Source organism: Callorhinchus milii, unplaced genomic scaffold, assembly GCF_018977255.1.
Source record: "Callorhinchus milii isolate IMCB2004 unplaced genomic scaffold, IMCB_Cmil_1.0 Scaffold9, whole genome shotgun sequence".
Classification (NCBI taxonomy): Eukaryota; Metazoa; Chordata; class Chondrichthyes; order Chimaeriformes; family Callorhinchidae; genus Callorhinchus; species Callorhinchus milii.
This window is the reverse complement of record NW_024704750.1, coordinates 18,736,829-18,752,066: the sequence shown is the minus strand read 5'-3', so window position 1 is coordinate 18,752,066 and position 15,238 is coordinate 18,736,829. Positions and strand designations below refer to the sequence as shown.

General features: G+C 44.0%; 1 protein-coding gene across 1 annotated transcript in view; it reads right to left on the bottom strand.

Annotated features, from left to right (window-relative positions):
- LOC103178442 (phosphofurin acidic cluster sorting protein 2) overlaps positions 1-14,314 on the bottom strand; it is an 82,471-nt gene extending 68,157 nt beyond the window's left edge. The window contains 1 exon segment of the mRNA XM_042337961.1: positions 14,080-14,314. Within this exon segment, the coding sequence (XP_042193895.1) occupies positions 14,080-14,195 (116 nt within the window). The 5' untranslated portion in view covers positions 14,196-14,314.
- Positions 14,315-15,238: the final 924 nt, after the last annotated feature.

The following is a 15,238-nucleotide window of genomic DNA, read 5'->3' as shown; positions in this document are numbered from 1 at the left end:
ACAGCTAATTATTTAAAATGTGTCGCGAGAACTAAGATTTGTAAGACTACAATAGGTTACAAACAACGACATACATAATCCAGTAGCTGCAAACAGCTGGGCGGGTGATATATTATTGAGCATTAACTCAATCGTAACTAAGTGAGCCACTTTGCACAGCCCCTACAAGCCCAGCAGGTTACTTTAGGTCATGTGTGCCATCAGACTCTCAAAACAGCACACGCCTGAAGCTGCCAGCCCGCAGTTGTGGCTTGGACACTCACACGTGCTGTTTATCTGCACTGCAAAGGCACTGCTTGTAACATAATCTCCCAATTAACAAATTTAAAGCCATTTCTCTTTGACTCTCTCTCTCCTACACACTCCTCAATTTACTGTGTTGAATTTAATGGTAAATTTACTTAGCCATATCCGCTAACTTATTTTCATTGTGATTCCAATTTCTTTAGTCAATATTATGTATATAAATGTTATATAGATTTTTACACACATACACACCACAGACCCCCCCCCCCCCCACGCCCACAGTGAGGAATCTCTCTTCACATGGTTTTTTGTTCATGATGAAAGAAATACATAATAACTTTACCAATGAACTAATCCAATACCTGCTTATGCTAAACGTCACTCCCTAAACACGGCCCAATCTAAAATGGTTATCTTTGATTCAGTTATTCACACTATCAGCTCCAAGGCTCAGATGCAACAACATGTTCCAAAAACATTCGCATTATTAGAATGCATTATTTAGGGGTCTAGTTATGCACCACGTGTAAACCATTTTGTCCCCTGTGTAAACCATGTTTGGTGGATTGGTTGCTAATTCCACTACTAATTGGTTATTAATTACATGATGCCGGGCTCCTGTAAATTCCTCTGTACACGGTTTACACTTGGTGCAAAATATGACAATGTCAACTTGTTGGGCTGATTCTTGAGCAACTCATGTAGCCGGGATTGAGAGTGAGAAGCAGAAAACAGCAGTAAACTGATATATGTATATAATATATAATAATAATCCTTGAATTTGATATAGCGCTTTTCATGTCTTCTAGACGTCTCAAAGCGCTTCACGGAATATAAATACTGTAAAGTGAATTGACTGCATTTTTTGTGGGCGAAACACGGCAGCCAATTGCATACAGCAGTGTCCCACAAACAGCCATGGATTGAAGTGACCAAATTATTATTGTGTTTTTTTTTCTTGAGTGATTATTATCAGGCGTGGGGAGTAAGGAAACTTGCCCAAGGTTTCGTCCTGCCGGGAATCGAACCCAGGTCTCTCACTTGTGAGGCGAGTGCTCTAACCACGATCTGTACACGTTGCAGCTTGCAACCAATGGATCCAATGTGAAATGTAGATTGACACACAGACAGACACGCATTTCATCTTTATCTATACTCATCTGGGAGAACGCCTGTGGGAGGACTCCTTTTGAGAGGACTCAGCACTTTAAAAACGTAATTTTGTTGTTGTTGCCATGGCTTAGCTTCATCTGTGTTCTTTATTTTGTTCCCGACACTTGGCTACGCACGTGCTCTGTGTCGCAGGATGCCACAGCGACACAATCAGCCGGCACAGCTATCAGGTGCAACTGCAGTGTGACTGTACATACGCACGGTGCCACAGAGCCTGTTTGACTCAGTGGCCACCAGGTGTAACTGCATCGAAACACACAAAACTGAAAATAACTCATGAACGATAGGAAAACCCGAAAACAAATATGCCCATGTCACTCCCAGTCGCAAGACCTTTTTGGTTAGGTATAAATCATGTCTCTGCGTCAATCAGTTATTGAGATCCTTCTTGAAGTGCAGACAGACATTGTTGTTTTATTAGTATAACAAATAATAAAAGATATAAATACACACACAGAGTTCTGGGACATTTATTACAAAAGGGAGGCAGTGATTGATGTAAGGCTGATGGACTTGTGAGCTCTTTTCTTTAAACGTAACTTACTTAAAACAGCTGTATTTGACTCCACGTTACAGTATAAGTCACAATATAGTCAAAAGTTAATATCTCAAAGACTGTCAGCTGCATACATACAACAAAACATCGTTTCACTCATTCAAGCTCATTCTACAAAGCTGCCATGAGATTTTTTTTATTAAGAAAAGCAAAATTGTACAGATCACAATATTTGGTTCAGTAACTTGAGCCACTTTGGTCTGCGTGTCTCCCTCCCCTTCCCCATACAGCTGTTGCACAGAAATATCATCCCATTCCATCTAAATAAATATTCTCCCAACAAAATTAATTGAAAATTGAAAATAAAAACAACACGAGCACTGACATAAGTCATACTAGTGTTACACAGCATTCTCAGTATCAGCCTTACACATAAATAATAATCCTTGCATTTGATTTTGCAGCTCATCACGTCATGGAGACATCTCAAAGCACTTCACAGAATATATTGTAAAGTGGATTGACTGTATTTTGTGGGTGAAACAGCGACATAAGTAACATAGAATAAGATGGCAATAATTGAAGTAACAGAGGGCAGCCAGTACCATACCGTAGTTGAGGAAAAATGAGTCAAATCCCTGGAGAAGGGAAGAAAGAAGTAGAAAGCAATAGTGTTTAATGCCAAACAAAATATCGGGAATTTCATTGTGCTTTAAAATTTCTGCAAGTTTTTGAAACTGATGTTTTAAATCAATAATGGGAAGGGAGGGTTAAAAGCTTATGGTTCACTTCTAGGCTAAAGCACAGTAATGTAAAATGTGGCTACAGGCCAATCTTGCCCAAGAGGGCCAATAATATTTAATGAGCGGTTTCATTGTCCAGCAGATTGAATAAGCTGTCACTGCTAAACTCCCTCAGGGTGACATCTCACTAAAACTGCTGTCAGCGCCGGTCACTCTCTGGGATCAGAAGCTGCAGTGTCAAAGTAAATCCAGCTTCAAAGTGCTGTACATGCACAGCTGTGCCCCAGCACTGACAGGAGCTGCATCAGTCTGATCCTTTCATGGTAATGCAGACAACTGCACACAATAATACAGTTCCCCTCCGCCCCCATGGGAATTTGTGGAGCCTCTGAATAATTAATGCATGAGAGAACCAAAAGAAGTCAATTATACAAACCATCACTCATAATAATAATAATCCTTGCATTTGATATAGCGGTTTTCATGGCTTTGAGACGTCTCAAAGTGCTTCACAGAATATACTGTAAAGTGAATTGACTGTATATTTGTGGGCAAAACGCAGCAGCCAATTCATTTTTTTAAAAACTTAACATTTAATTTTGAATTCAAGGTTTCATTTGTGGCTCCCTGGACTGAATATTGGACTGGGACTCGTGGAATCGGCTGAGTAAAGCACAGCACCTTGCAGGACACTGAGACACACCAGGAAGGTTCAACATTTGGTTCCTAGTTTGTGTTTGAGTTCTGCAACTCTCAGTCAGAACACGTTTCCCTTCTATGGAACCCAATACTGAGCTGCAGGAAGTATGGGTTATTCACAGCATTAGTCAGCTTACAAATACAACTTGAATTATCTTGTCAAAACATAACTAGATCAAGTGGAAATTACTTCACCTACATTTCTACAAGAATCAAACGGAGTAGAAGATGGCGTGCTGCAGAACTTAAGCTTTAAACACTCAACATCTTTTTAGATGCCAATGTTCAAAAACATCTTTTCTACTCTACTGAAAGGGCTGCCTCATGCTGGAGGCAGTTCCGTGGGTGTCAGCAGTTTTCTCTTGCTTTGCACGTTCATTGACTTGGTTCAGGCATGAGGGATAGCTTAAGCAGCCATACCTTATATCTGAACCTAGATAGTGAGTGTGACTATCAACGGTGCCACACAATCTTGTATAGCTGGATTCAATCCTGCAGGAGTCATTGCATAGTGGATCAAGAATCCTGTCTGTTGTTTTCCTCATCCCAAGCACAGAGCACTGAGCCTGTGAAATATTAAGTGCCACTAACAACACAGACCAGAGAGCGAACCTAGGACCTTTAGCAGTCTGTGTAGCTCAACACAACTGAGCCGTGAGGGATCTTGTATCAATAATTCATCAATAAATTGTAAGAAGATTAGCTTTTAGAATACAAAGTTTTTATACATGTCTTTTTTTCAAGAAGGGAAATGATTTGCTCACTCTTTGATCTTTCCCAAATCACCAACATTCCCATCAACCTTTTATTTCTCCAGAGCACATGAATTAAAAAAGCATAAAAATGATCTTAAAAATATCAAAATCCAAATTATGTCGCAGAGGGACACAAATAATCCATCCGTCACTATCCTGCCTATAATGAAATAAATGTAATTGTCAAGCAGCACAGTATTAATCGGCTTGCTTTAGGGGAGTCTCATTAACCTTTCTGCTGAGTATTACATTACGCAGAGACTGAGGGTATGCTCTTCACTCTTACAATATAAGTTTGATAATAATAATCCTTGCATTTGATATAGCACTTTATCAAATCTTTGAGACGTCTCAAAGTGCTTCACAGAATATACTGTAAAGTGAATTGACTGTATATTTTATAGGTGAAACCAACAGACTAACAATCAGGTTCCTACTTAGTGCTAGGTGAACAGAGGCGTGTGGAATAAGGAAAATTGCCAAAGGTTTCACCTCGCCCGGGAATCAAACCCGGGTTGTCTCACTTGCGATGCGAGTGCACTAACCACCTGCAACAACAACAAATTACACATGTATAGTGCCTTCACGTCGAAAGCACGTCCCAGGGCGCTGCACAGTCAGGGGTTCTTGGACCTGAGCTGGGACTTGAGGTCAGGAAGGGTGGAGGGCAGGGGGTGGGTGGGGGGGGGGGGCAGGGGAGGGTGAAGAGGAAGCTCTTTAGACGGGATCTGCACCTCCTAGGCTTTAATCTAGCACAGGGGGGGAGAAATGAGTGAGAAGAAAACTAACACAGTATAAGTATGATGAGCCAAATAGCCCGCTGTGATCAAATTTCTATGATCAATACATTTCTTTGTTAGGAAAGAGGTAAGTCGATACTTGCAAACTAATAATACGAGAGAAAATTGTGAGAAATGGACCTTAAAAATTGTGGTTGCAGCTGGAGGAACAGATTCTTCGCACCCGAGAACAATTTGATGCACAGCCCAACACGTAAATTCGGATTCCCATTTCTACAGGGAAGACAGTGCTTGATACAGGCTGTACTAAGAGAGGTCAACTGACAAGGCTAGATCAACCAAATTGTACTCTCTGTTCTTATGAAAGGTCAACACATTCTTCAGATTTTACAATAATTAATAAAACATCAATGCCCATACAAATATGATGAGTCATCGTCTCATTTCTCAGCGCCATTTCTCAAGCAAAGATCAAGACTAGGGGAAGACAGCAGCTCTACTGTTCATACCTAGAAACACAAGCTTGTGGAATGCCTTACATACCTCAATCCTCCCAATCTGCTGGTTACCAGCTTAATCTAATCACAGTCTTGATTTACCCTGAGAGCAATTGCCTGCTCGGTTTCGCTCACAAAATACACAGTCAATCCACTTTACAATCTATCCTGTGAAGCGTTTTGAGACGTCTCAACGACATGATAAGGCATTTTATTACCTCATGCACCTACCTCCTCTTCTTAACACCATGGACCTTGGCTCTTCAACCTAGATTTGAACAATACTACGAGGGAGAAATGCTAAAGTGACATTTTCTAAATGGCTGTAGGTTTTCGACATTAGTACGGAGATGTTAATTCCACAATAGGTGGATCAAACTTGGGTTGTGTGGAATCCAAATCGCTGATGCCTTTCATCAGCATCACAACTGCATTTCAACCCACCTCCTCATCATCCTAAGCAAAATTTTGAAATTCCTAAAGATTTATTAACAAGACCAGGGTTTAAGGTGAATTGTGAACCGTCAGCGGATTAGCCACCAACATACTGAAACACGACTGCCTACATGATCCAGTCAAGAATAAGTAATACATGAGCCACAGTTTGCAATCGCCTCCACTCCCCAAGATACTGCCAGGAGCATTGTTCCCACACAGATGAAAATGTGCTGAAGTGTTCTTGGTATTGACAGGGCAAAGTCGAAAGCTGACCCACATTCCAAGTGTTCCATTACAACGGTGGAAGAAAAAATTACGACTCCTGAAAAAGTCAATGGAACTCCAATTAAAGTGAGATTGTTTTTAAAAATAACAAAACATTATCGTCTCAACGTTTCTACCGTTTAGCTGTTACTCCTTTCAACTTTACATCTCCCAAAGTCTATCAACCAAAAACTATGGCAGAAATTGTCAAACCAAGTGTATTAACAGTTTTAGCAGCAGAATGATACTCAGGACAAATGCATGCTCAGAGGTCCACAGCTCAGGTGTCTTCCTCCTCCTCAGTACCATGAGGAATAATTTGTACTTCTGAAACCTTTGCACTGATTGTGCTGTCAGCAGTTCTGGATAGCTTAGCCTTCGCTTGGGAACTAGGCAACAACAACAAATCACATTTGTATAGCGCCTTCCACATTGCGAGGACACTCCAAAGCGCTGGACAGTCAAGGATTTGCAGACGAGCTGGGGGTTGGGATCAGGAGGGCAGGGGGTCGAATTAACGGGAAACTAAACAATGGAACAAAATATTCAATTCGGTAATGTGCACTCAGTTAAACTGCATACTAAACATTAACTGTAAGCAACTGCAGAGTGTTGAATATTTTATTCCGTAGGTTCAAAAATAACTTGCAGGAAACAAACTATGGAACTGAACATGGAGACAGCTTTCATAGAATCATAGAATTATACATCACAGAAGGAGGCCATTCAGCCCATCGAGTCTGTGCCGGCTCTTTGAAAAGAGATACCCAGTCCTGTACTGTGTCCTTGGGCTTCTGGTTGTTTCAGACAGAAAAAAAGATGTGTGGAGTTTCAATGCAGTCTCGTTTAAATTTATTTAAGATAACAAATGGAAAATTGGTTGCTGCCAGGTTAATAAACTGCCAAGTTAATGAATTTTAGAAAGACTGAACACGTTAGTGGACTGCAGCCTTGTAGACGCACGTTGATGGACTGCAGCCTTCAAAGCATATGTTAGTGGACAGAACATTTCCAGGGAAGCATATTAAAGCATCTAGGATTCCTTGGTTACAAGTTCAAATAATCACAAGAGTAGTTTGCATAAAGATGATACTCCATCTTCTTCCTATTCTAGATCACAACCCATCTAGGAGTCTTACAGCTCAGTGGTTAGAGCACTCATCTCACAAACCTGGATTCGATTCCCGGCAGGGCGAAACTTGGACAAGTTTCCTTACTGCACATGCCTGATAATAATCCCTCAAGAAATAAAAGAAAAGAAATAAATAATAATTTTGTCACACTGCTGTGCGCAATTGGCTGCCTCGTTTCACCCACAAACATACAATCAAAGTATACCTGTGAAGCGCTTGGAGACGTCTAGAAGACGTGAAAAGCACTATATCAAATGCAAGTTTTATTATTATTGTTATCTTCTGCCCAGCACAATTCTCCCCTCTTCCTATTATGATTTCCTCCTATCTTCTGCTATTATTGTATACAATACTATATTCTTCAATCACTATCTAGCATGTCTTGCTTTAATGCCTGAACAATACTGAACTATTATGCAGTCTTTAATTGAACGGTACTGCCTCTAGATTTTCAGTGCATATGTGCTGCACTGATCTGGAATGCCCCTCCAGCAGGGACAAGTCACGGGGAGCCTACTCCAGTAAGATCTTTCAGGAGGAGAAAGAAGATAGTTTTTTTGAAAGGAAGGTTCATGTGTACAGATACACCATTAGAAAGAAACAATACATTTTCATACAGAAACAAGAAGTCCTATCCCACGAGAAGAACCCTAAACCTATATTAAGAAAGTAACGACAGTGTGAGACTTGTAAAACTACACAATTTTGCCAAGTTCACCAGAATAGGTTGTCTTCTTAATCCCTAGCTTTTAAATGATGAATAATAATAATCCTTATAATAATAATACTCATCCTTACATTTGATATAACACCTTCCACGTTGGGAGGACATCCCAAGGTTTATTTTGTGGGCAAACACGGCAGCCAATTTGTGCACAGAAATGTTCCATAAACACCTATTAAGTAAATGCTTAAGTTTATTTGGGAGATGGGCAGTTAGGACACCAGAATGGAGAAACTCCGTTCTCTTTTCGAATAGTACCATGGGATCTATAAGAACCACCTAAACAGGCAGACGGGACCTCGGTTTAACGTCTCAACCAAAGAAAGGTACCTCCGATAATGCAGTGCATCCCCAGCACTGCAATGGTATGTCAGAATAAATTGCTTGCAACCACAACTTTCTGACTCTGAGGCGAGAGCGTTACCAACTGAGACAGGCTGGCACAGAGCTGAAGTCTTTCTGTCTTCATCCGATGGAACAAGAAAGTCATGCATGCAAAAATAACAAGACTACAGTAAGCGGTTATCATACAGCCCTGATTCTCAATAGCTAGTACTGTCATGCCCTGGGTGATAGTCATGTCACTAACCTTATTGTTGTGATGGGTCGAGAAGCCAAAATTGGAGTTTGGGGGGGCAATCATTCTTCACTCACACTCTTTCTACAATTACAGCAAGAAACAAGTCAAAGAGATGGAAAAAATGCACAAAATAATTCTTACCACTTGGTTCCTATGAAGAATTTCTGCATTTGTGCTCCTTTTACATTCACTCTCTGAGAATCGAGGTTGACACAAGTTGGCGATAGCAGGAATGCTCCACTGCCCATCGGTATTTGCAACACACTGAAAATAACAATGCCTCCGCATTCTCTTTTCACTGAAACTTCCCTTTTTTTCAACTTCAATAGGACAATTACTTCAGCAATTTTCACACAGCCTATCGGTAATGAATGAAGTGTGCATGCGCACAAATACAAGACCTCTCTGTGAGTGCATATTGGGTACCAGTCAGATCGAGCAACTATACCAATGACTTCAGAGAGCTAAGCAATGCAGACAGATTTAGAGCAGCAGCTATTAGCAATGCAGACTACTATCCGATTCAACCGGTCCGGGGAACGTCATGGTACCATTGTACAAGAGAACATGCAACAGCAATTTAACTCATCGGTCTCTGAAGCATGGTTAGATCCCCCCACCCCACAAGCCATCCCATCATTTTGGATACGGTTTTATGACGGAAGATGTTTGTGTAGAACAAATATTCAATCTTGCTTCTATTACTATATAAATACAAGGATCAGTATTACCACTGGTACTATACTCACATGGTTCATGATTGGAGGCTCCCTGATGATATAATAATCTTTGTATCTGATATAGCACCTTATCATGTCTAATATATTGCCTTATGCTATCAAAACATCTGAAAGAGCTTCACAGGATATTTACTGTGAAATGCAGTAACTGTGTACTCTGGAGTCAACTAATTTGGGCATAGCAACGCTCTACAAACAGCCTTGAAGTGAATGACCAATTTTATCTGGAGAATTGTTGGCCAGGACACCAGGCAAACTTTCTTCTCAAATAGATCATTAGTGTCCACCTGAACAGATAGAAGAGATCTTGCTTTAACATCTCATTTGAAGGTGACATCTTTGGCAGTGTTTCCGACAGTCTCTTTCATTGGAGTGTCAGTCAGACACTTAATACAGATGCAAACGCTTAATGATAGCTCAAAATCAAGTCTTACACTTGTACATGCATAAAATAAAGTCTATATAATTGACATTCATTAAAATTAGGTTAAATAAAAACAATTCATTGAGCAGACATTTATTCGATATTTTTCCACCCACGCAGCTTTTCCACCCACACTGGTAAAAAAATATTTAGAAGTCCATTCTTTGTTGAATATTCGGCCTTCAGCGTCTACTTTCCGCTTCTTTGATAAACTTATTTCGAACTAACGTCTTCTTCAGTGAGAAGTATTGCCGCGGTTGCCGCGCTCGCGTTTGAAAATCTGCCGATCCGTACATTTATGGGGTCAGCCTGATGCAACACTTACGGGAGCGCGCGCACAACTAAGCCGTGTGGTTGGCTGATGTTCCCGGTCAGATTCAAACGCGAAATTTGTGCGACTTTCTGGGATGGAATGAACTATAATTTGTTCCATTGCTGGACACAATGACGGGCCGGATAGAATCATTTGGCGGGCCGGATATGGCCCGCCAGGGGTATTTTGCCCACCCCTGGTTTAGACTATAATCAGCTGGGCAGTGTGGAGGCGGCAGGTGGAGGGGTGGGGGGGGTAGGCAAGAATATTACAAACATGAAAAGGTTCAACATTCTGTAATGAGATAGAAAGATATTGCAGAGTTTCAACCTGTCACCCTCATTCTGACACATATTCAGTCCCTATTTTGCTCCCAAGTTGTAAATTGAGAGCTCTTCAAGGGCACGTTATGATCAGACTAAAATGATCAGCTGAGAGTCACATTTTACTGCTGGCTGCTGGCCAGAACTGATGGTCATTTGGAGTTTCAATTTTGTAATAATAATAATCCTTGCATTGATGATTAAACATAGTCAATCCACTTTACAGTATATCCTGCAAAGCGCTTTGAGACATCTCGAATAGTGATTAGGCACTATTTCAAGTGCAAGGATTATTTTTATTATCATCATCAAGGCTGCCCTGACAAAACAGAAATCTTGTTCTAAATCTGTAATGACTTACAGCTCAGCTGGAAAAGGTCACTGCCCAGTGTGAAACTCAATAACCCAAAACAGAAATTCAGTTTTCACTCCTAGTGTGTGTTGGATTAGCTGATCTCAGCAGGAATCACGGTGGGGGTATGACAATTGGCCTCAAAGCCCCTGAAATAATTAAGACATTTTTTGCCAGTTAACACCATCCAGTGAACCTCCCTACACATCCATAATGCCCCCCACCCCAATTAGCTAGCTTCCCCAAACTCCTCAACCAGATTCCCACGGTAAAAATAGTCACTGGGTGAGGTAGCAGAGATCTACAACACCTGCAAAACCATATCCTCATATAATACAACAAACTCTTTGGTGAAGTATATAAAACAAAATATGGATTATTGCATAATTATCCATTGAGCAAAGGTCACATTTGTTGTCTTCAGAGAAACCTCTCGTTGCTTTTAATTAATTATCCAGGGACTCGAGCAGGAATCCTGCATCACAACAAGCACAGTAAGATGTCAATGTGCTCGAGTGTAATCTTAAATACCAGATGGAGGTAAATATTCAGTGCCCTTGGCATTAAAAATTTAGATTACCCTCCCTTCCCCCAAAAAACACATTATCTAAAATAAATAACTAAAATAAGTTAAATAAAATTATAATTAAATAAAGTTGTTTTATTATCAATTTTAAAAAAATCAAAGATTGATATAGCTGGTGTTGAGGTCCAGTTCAACAGAGCCAATTCACTAAAATAATCCTTGCATTTGATAATAGCACCTTTTTGTCAGGAGGGCGTCTCAAAGTGCTTCTTGGGATATACTGTAAAATGGTAACTCTGTAATTTGTGGCCCAATAGAAATTTCATTGCAACGACACAGCAAGAATGAGAAATTTGCAATAAAACCATAAAATCAGGTGATATTCTGAATTCCTGCCTCCCCATAAAACTCAACATATGTAAATCGCAGCACACACTACATTTGCATCCTCGAATTTGCAAGCCATACAAACAGTGCAAAGATTCAATTTTTAATAAATAACAATAACCCTCTCTTTTGATGTAGGTTATCAAGATATCTCAAAGCGTTTCTCATGATATATTGTAAAGTGATGTGGCTATGTGTATATTCTGTGGGTGAAAAGTGGCAGCCAAGTTGTGCACAACAATGACCCACAAATATCCAAGGAGTGAGACACACATTTTATTTGGGGGATTGTTGGTCAGGACAGCAAGATAAACTCTCTTCGCTTTCTGAATAGTGTCATGGGATCCTTAACGTCCGCATAGATAAATGGGACATACCTCAATTTAACAATGCTGTCGGAGGTGCTGTCCACTAGCAGTGCATTGGAGGGTCGGCATGGACTGTAAGAGCTCCAAGTCTTGATGTGGATCTTGAACCCACAAACTTCTGACCCAGAGGCAAGAGTTACATTGAATTCTACAATATTCAAAGCAACAAGTTGCACTTGATTCTGCACTCAGCTCACTTTTGAACCAGTAGGATGTCTGGGCATGATTGAAACACACGCAAGCTGGAGTCACCATGAGAGCTTGCTGCACTCCTTTTCAAATGTCACTGATAGTGTTCGTCTGAGCTGTTAATTGGGACAGCTTTCAGCTGATGGTTCCAACATCCAACGCACAGAAGGAGAATGACGTTAAAGAGTCATCGAGCACTTTGGTGACTACACGCTGTGGTGTCTATGTTGCAATTTATGCCCAGCCTGGCTTGCAAAGCAACTGGATGGGTGGCAAATCCACCACTCAATTGCTGCTAAATTGCTGAGCACTGGATGAGAAATACTGAGATCCCCGTGCGGTCTCTGAACACAGATTGTTTACATACTGTTCCCTTAGAACAGCCTCCCATGAACTCAGTACATTGGTTGGGATCGAGCTCCGTATCCCAGGAACGTTAAATAGATTTTGGCATTGCAGCAACCTCCCTGCAGCAAAATGTTTAGACGCTTGAGGGCAACACAAGTGTCGCTTCATTAGCACACGTAGCTTTTGTACGAAGAAAAAAAGTATAGCTCTATACAGTTCAAGTCAAAAAAGTTAAAGTAAATTAGCCTCAAGTCTAGAACTATATATAGCAGCAAAATGAGTTGCGATTTTATTTGGCAAAAATCCAACACAGATGGATACCAAAGGGGCTATTCTAACCATATTTTAAGCTAAAGTGGGAAGAATTCCCCCTGTCTTTTGACAAGTGTGTACAGTTACCCAACGGCACTGCGATCAGCTGTGTTCTGGTGCTGCTTTCCCACAGAATGTGATTATTTTAAACTGAGCGACAAGTTGGGAACATTCCCATCCAGGCTTGCCTCGACATTCCTCAAGATCACCGAAGGCTGAGCACTTAATCAATGAGATTTTCTGGGAGCGCTGGCCTCCGATAAAGTGCTGTATGCAGGGGAGAAATTGAGTTTAATTTGGTGTGTGTTTGTGTAGGTTTGGTGTGTGTAGAGAAGTGTGGGGTGGGGGGGGGGGGGGGGAAGAGGCAAAGTCTCACCTCTGGTACACTTAATAATAATCCTTGATACAGCACCTTAACACATCGCGGAGACATCTCAAAGCGCTTCACAGAATATAATAATAACCCTTTCATTTTATATAGCGCCTGATCACGTCTTCCAGAAGCGCTTCACAGTTCACAGAGTGCACTGCGGTGTGAATTGACTGACTGTATGTAAATTGTAAACCAGATGGATTTTGAGTCCTGACTTTGCTCAATCTCTCTTTACCCCCACGCCGCCCTGCACCGCACATGCCACTAACGCCATGGCCTCGCTGCACTACCCTGGGCAACCACTGCCCCCCCCCCCTGCACCAAGTATCACCACCAACTCTAATCAAATTATCCAGGATAACCAATAACTACAAATCACCAAGTATAATCGAGTAGCAGTACAATCAAAGCTACCAACCATTGCCCCCCTTGTGCCGCCCATCGTCCCTTGGCATCACCCCTTGGCCCTGATCCCTTCTCTTTTTTTTTGAAACAAAATGCGGTGACTGTTTGCGGTGACTGTTTGCGGTGACTGTTTGTGGGGACGCTGCCGTGCGCAATTGGCTGCCGCGTTTCGCCCGCAAAACCACACAGTCGATCCGCTCGACGCTGTGTCCCGCGAGGCGCTTTGAGACGCCTCGACAAGACGACGAGGCGTCGTATCAAATGCAAGGATTATTATCATCATCATCATTATTATTATTATTATTATTATTATATTCTCTATCATCTTCCCACCGTGTGCAAACCCATCCATTGCCCGTCTCCCAACCCATCCCTTGTACAAACCCGAGGGGCAATACCCCCCCCACTCCCTCCCTCCCTCCCCCACTTACCTACCCTCCTCTGTCCCCTCCAGGCTGTGCCACCCTCACCCTCACCCTCACCCTCGCCGCTCTCCCTGCCAGCCTTGCCCGAGCTGGAGGGCCGCCTCACCTGGGAATGCAGCTGGGCGAGGAGCCGTCGATCTCCCAAGTGGCGAAGAGGTTCATGGACACCGGCTTGTTGAGCCCGGAGGAGCCGGTCAGGCTGAGTCTCCCCTTCTCAGCCATGGCGTGGGTGTGCGAGACGAGGTGGAACGACTTTGCCGTTGGCGTCACCGTGCGCTGGACATACCGCTGAGGGGCTGCGGAGCGCCGCCGTGCGTCTCCCCCTCCCCACACCTTCTCCACCCGCCGCTCCGGCTGCTGTCACCGCAGCGCTGGCCCGGCCCAGCCCACCGGAAGCCCCGCCCCGGACCCGCCCCGGCCCCGCCCCCCGCCGCCTGACGTCACACCACAGCAGCCGCAACTCGCGTGCTGGCGCTGCCAATTCAAACCAGCGCGCGACCAACTGTCACCCCGCCCCCCCCCCCCCCGCCCCCCCCAACCGTCACCCCGCCCCCCAACTGTCACCCCGCCCCCCCCACCCCCCCCCCAACCTCACCCCGCCCCCCCCAACCGTCACCCCGCCCCACCCCAACTGTCACCCCGCCCCCCCAACTGTCACCCCGCCCCCAACCCTCACCCCGCCCCCCCCAACCGTCACCCCGCCCCACCCCAACTGTCACCCCGCCCCCCCAACTGTCACCCCGCCCCCAACCGTCACCCCGCCCCCCCAACTGTCACCCCGCCCCACCCCAACTGTCACCCCGCCCCCCCAACTGTCACCCCGCCCCCAACCCTCACCCCGCCCACCCAACCGTCACACCGCCCCCCAACCGTCACCCCGCCCCACCCCCAACTGTCACCCTGCCCCCAACCCTCACCCCGCCCCCCCAACTGTCACCCCGCCCCCCCCCAACTGTCACCCCACCCCCAACCTCACCCCGCCCCCCCAACTGTCACCCCGCCCCCCCCAACTGTCACCCCGCCCCCAACTGTCACCCCGCCCCCCCAACTGTCACCCCGCCCCCAACCGTCACCCCGCCCCCAACCCTCACCCCGCCCCCCAACTGTCACCCCGCCCCCCCCAACTGTCACCCCCCCCAACTGTCACCCCCCCCAACTGTCACCCCCCCCCAACTGTCACCCCCCCAACTGTCACCCCCCCCCAACTGTCACCCCGCCCCCCAACTGTCACCCCGCCCCCAACTGTCACCCCCCCCAACTGTCAC